Source organism: Nyctereutes procyonoides, unplaced genomic scaffold, assembly GCF_905146905.1.
Source record: "Nyctereutes procyonoides isolate TBG_1078 unplaced genomic scaffold, NYPRO_anot_genome, whole genome shotgun sequence".
Taxonomy (NCBI): domain Eukaryota; kingdom Metazoa; phylum Chordata; class Mammalia; order Carnivora; family Canidae; genus Nyctereutes; species Nyctereutes procyonoides.
The window spans coordinates 1-4128 of NW_026575031.1; the positions used below are offsets into that span (position 1 = coordinate 1).

The 4128-nt window shown below is 38.1% G+C and overlaps 1 protein-coding gene across 1 annotated transcript; it reads right to left on the reverse strand.

The window, feature by feature from the left end:
• Positions 1 to 2548: 2548 nt before the first annotated feature.
• On the reverse strand, positions 2549 to 3845 carry LOC129504097 (olfactory receptor 4F21-like; the record flags this gene model as incomplete). The annotated part of the gene is made up of 2 exons (XM_055316612.1): positions 2937 to 3845; positions 2549 to 2569 (listed from the first exon to the last, which is right to left on the reverse strand). Coding segments are annotated over exons 1-2 (930 nt in total), but the record flags the coding sequence as incomplete, so codon positions are not given.
• Positions 3846 to 4128: the final 283 nt, after the last annotated feature.

Below are 4128 nucleotides of genomic sequence, written 5' to 3' on the forward strand. Positions count from 1 at the left end.
GACGGGCACTGAGGAAGGCACAGGACAGGATGAGCACTGGGTGTTACACTATGTGTTTGCAATCTAACTCCAATTAAAAATATACAAAAAAACCTGGTAAAAGGAAAAAAAGACGGGATGAATATATGTGAATATCAAATGGAAAGGTCAGCAAAAGAGAACCTGAATACACTCCACCTGTGCAGAGCTTCTGTTCTCATCATAATACCTAATTTGTAAAGAATCTATGAAATTATGGATGTTATGTTGAAATGTATCTTGGCATATCTTGCAATAAGTCACACAATTGGGAAGAAGCATGCCTCGGTGCACATATTAGGACCTCTGACCCTTGCTTCTAAGGTGACTTTCTTATTCTGTTATGTTCTAAAAGCTTAATATGTTTCCATAGAAAATAACTGGTTCTCATAGCATTCTTAAACACTTCCCTCCATGATTCATTCAAATTCTTCCTGACATAAACTGTTTGCAAACAATACTGTTAGAAGCCAATATTTTGTTTGGAAATCTCTGGTAACTGAGATTGTGAATCTCTGTCCTTGGCCATCTCTTCATATAGCAGAGTTGTGAATCAGGAAATGAGAACAGTCCTTCCAGATTGTCAATATCCAGGGAGTCCTAAGACTGTAGAGAAGGCATCTCTTCTGGTCCAGGAAAGTCTTTGCTTTAGAGTCCAGACATCACAGGATTTACCTGAGAAGAAACTCTTGATATTTCTGGAACTTTTACAAAGTTCCAGAAATGAAACTTTGTAAAAGTTCCAGAAATATCCAAGTTGGTTGGGATACATAGAAAGTTGGTTTTGAAATACTGTGAAAGTTCGTTTAAGTGCTAGAGAGGAAGAGAATTAAGAGAGAAGTTGAATAATAGTGAAGGGGAATATAAGGGAAGGGAGAAGAAATGTGTGGGAGATATCAGAAAGGGACACAGAACATAAAGACTTCTAACTCTGGGAAATGAACTAGGGGTGGTGGAAGGGGAGGAGGGCGGGGGGTGGGGGTGAATGGGTGACGGGCACGGAGGGGGACACTTGACGGGATGAGCACTGGGTGTTATTCTGTATGTTGGTAAATTGAACACCAATAAAAATTAATTTATAAAAAAAAATAAATAAAAAAAAATAAAGTTTACTCTTTCAAGAAAAAAAAGAGAGAAGTTGAGAGTTTATTATAGAGTATAAGATGTTTTATGTTTGGAAACATCAAATTCCTCTTCACAGATATAAAGCTGAGTCCAAAATTTTTCAGGGTCTAAATACAGTCAGAACGTGATAAAACAAGTAATTCATGTTGTTTGGACAAGTTTTGTGAGATAGTGTTATCCTCAGAAGTGGATGTATTTATTGTGTAAAGTGACTTCTTGAGTGGGAAACACTAGAGTTCTGTGTCATGGAATAAAGGCTTATAGACAGAGTATCTGTACTGGGTCTATTGGGATATTTCAGTAAGTGCCACTAAATTGAGAGCATCACCTGTTAGTGTGCCTTTCAGAAATTCAGAATCAAAAGTTCGAAGTGAATTTATTTATAACAATTCTAGAGTTGGATATAAAATATCCTTCAGTTCATTTGAATGTTTTGTAGGCAGAAAAAAATCTAACTCTATTTTGATCTATGTCTACAGTTTAAAAAAATTATTTATTTATTCATTAGAGATACAGAAGGAGAGAGAGGCAGAGACACAGGCAGAGGGAGAAGGAGGCTCCATGCAGGGAGCCTGACATGGGACTCAATCCCGGGTCTCCAGGGTCACGTCCTGGGCTGAAGGTGGCGCTAAACCACTAAGCCACCAGGGCTGCCCTATGTCCACAGTTTTTATATTGGAACCAAGATTTCCTTTCCTGTTCTTGAGGAATTGAGGAGGTTTTGTGGGTAGCCCGTGATGGCCAGTTGTGGGATGTGATCGCATAGGCTGGTCATGACTTGCAGAAGTATGCTCAAGGCGGAATGTCCTACTGTGACCTGCTAGTTTGGTTTTCTGAGACTTGTGAAAAGCAGAGAAATAGTTTATATCACAGAATTGTCTGTGCTCAAGTACCAGTTTGGGTATTTGGAGTAAAATGGGTGATTACCGGTTGGTGTCCATTGGAGGAAAATGTTTCATTAACTCTTGTTTAAGTTACAGAGCAATATTTGGAGGCTGCTTTGAAGATGACTTTTATTCGAGATGGTCCTTTCCTGTCAGCACCAGAGAGTCTGTCTCATTGCTTGTCTCTGGCCTCTTGACATGATGCATAATATTTGTTGTGGGAAATGTGGGGCATGCCTAGGAGTTCATGAACCCTCTGCAAATGAAGAAATACGTCAGACACCTGCCCTTCAAGTGAGATAATTCTAAATCACAGAATCAGTACAGTTTCCTGGAGGATTACAGTTTGCTTGCACTCCCATTATGTTACCAACATAAGCATCTTTCCTTTCACAATACCTCTTCCCTATTCCCTTACTGATACACCCAAAAATTAGCTTCCAAATAAACTACATGCAATAAAATTTTGTCTTTGGATCTTCTGACAGAAACCAACCTAAGTAACTAACAAGAGCTACTACCCTTCTATAAATAACCATTCGATGTGATGGTTCCTGAAATTCCCCAGAGTTGTACTTATGGGAATCAAAAGAGATTTCCTCATATTGTTATTATCAAATGAGTACAATTTCAGTCATCAAATATTATGTAGTAGATATTACTGCTGTCTGCTGAAATAATAAAATAATACCCTTACATGGTAGATTCACATTTCCCATGGTAGCCAAAGTAGTGAATAAATGCTCTACAGAAGTAATAGAATTTTATTCAGTGAAGTAGATAATATATATAGTTCTACCTATTTTAGCTGTCAGATTCCTCAGTAGAGATATCCAAAGAGCAGATGGATGTATAGTTTTAGAGCTCCAGAGATAGAGCCAGTTAGCAACGTCTGCCATAATGTCCCCATTTGCTCAGTCGTTTTACAGATACCTTTATGTCTTTGTTCCTTAATGTATATATTATGGGATTTAAAATGGGGGTGATAGCAAAGTCAGCAATGAACAGGTATTTGTCAATTGATGATGTGGGGAAAGGCCAGACATAGAGAAACATGCATGGAGTGAAAAATAGAACCACCACAGTGATGTGAGATGACAGTGTGACAAATGCTTTGGATAAATCTCCTGAAGCACGTTTCCAGACAGTGACCAAAATGAAGACATAGGAAAGGATTAGCAGGAAGAAGGTGCCCATGCTCATGAAGCCACTGTTGGCAGCAATAATAAACTCAAATTTAACTCCATCTGTGCACGCAAGCTTTATGATCCTGGGAAAGTCACAGTAAAAGCTGTCTACTTCATTAGGACCACAAAAAGGCAAGTTTATAATGAAAGCAAACTGAGACATAGCATGGATCACTCCAATCACCCAGCCAGTGATTACAAACGAAACACATATTTTAGGGTTCATGATGTTCAGATAGTGAAGAGGCTTACAAATTGCCATGTACCTGTCAAATGCCATGGCTATGAGCAGCACCATCTCCACTCCTCCCATGATGTGAATGAAGCATATCTGTGTCATGCAACCTTGGAAGGAAATTATCTTGTATTCATTTAAAAGGTCCCCAATCATCTTTGGGACTGTTGTAGAGGCAACCCCCATGTCAATGAAGGACAGATTGGCCAGGAAGAAGTACATGGGAGAATGTAGGTGAGAATCAAAAATTACCAAAAAGAAAATGAAGAGATTTCCCAGGATTATCCCTAAATAGATCAAGGAAAATGTCAACATGAGAAAAACTTTAGTTTCCCAAGAACTAGAGAGTCCCAGCAACACAAACTCAGAAACCACAGAATTATTTAGTCCGTCCATTGACATGGGCAGAAGAGTTGATTCTCAAATCATCTGAGGATAGAAGATGATTAAAAAGTCACAGTCAGTGATATAAATGTAAATTTCCTATTTCTTGCTAGTTTGTTCTTTGGGATACCTATCTTAAATTAGAAAGCATTTAATTGGATATGGAGAAATATTACAGATATGGAAACATTAAGGTGATCACAAGAATGATTATACAAAAGAGAAGAAAATTATTAATACTTTAGCTGGAAATGAATGGTATTACTTCCCTTCTATTCCATTTTCAGATCTTTTT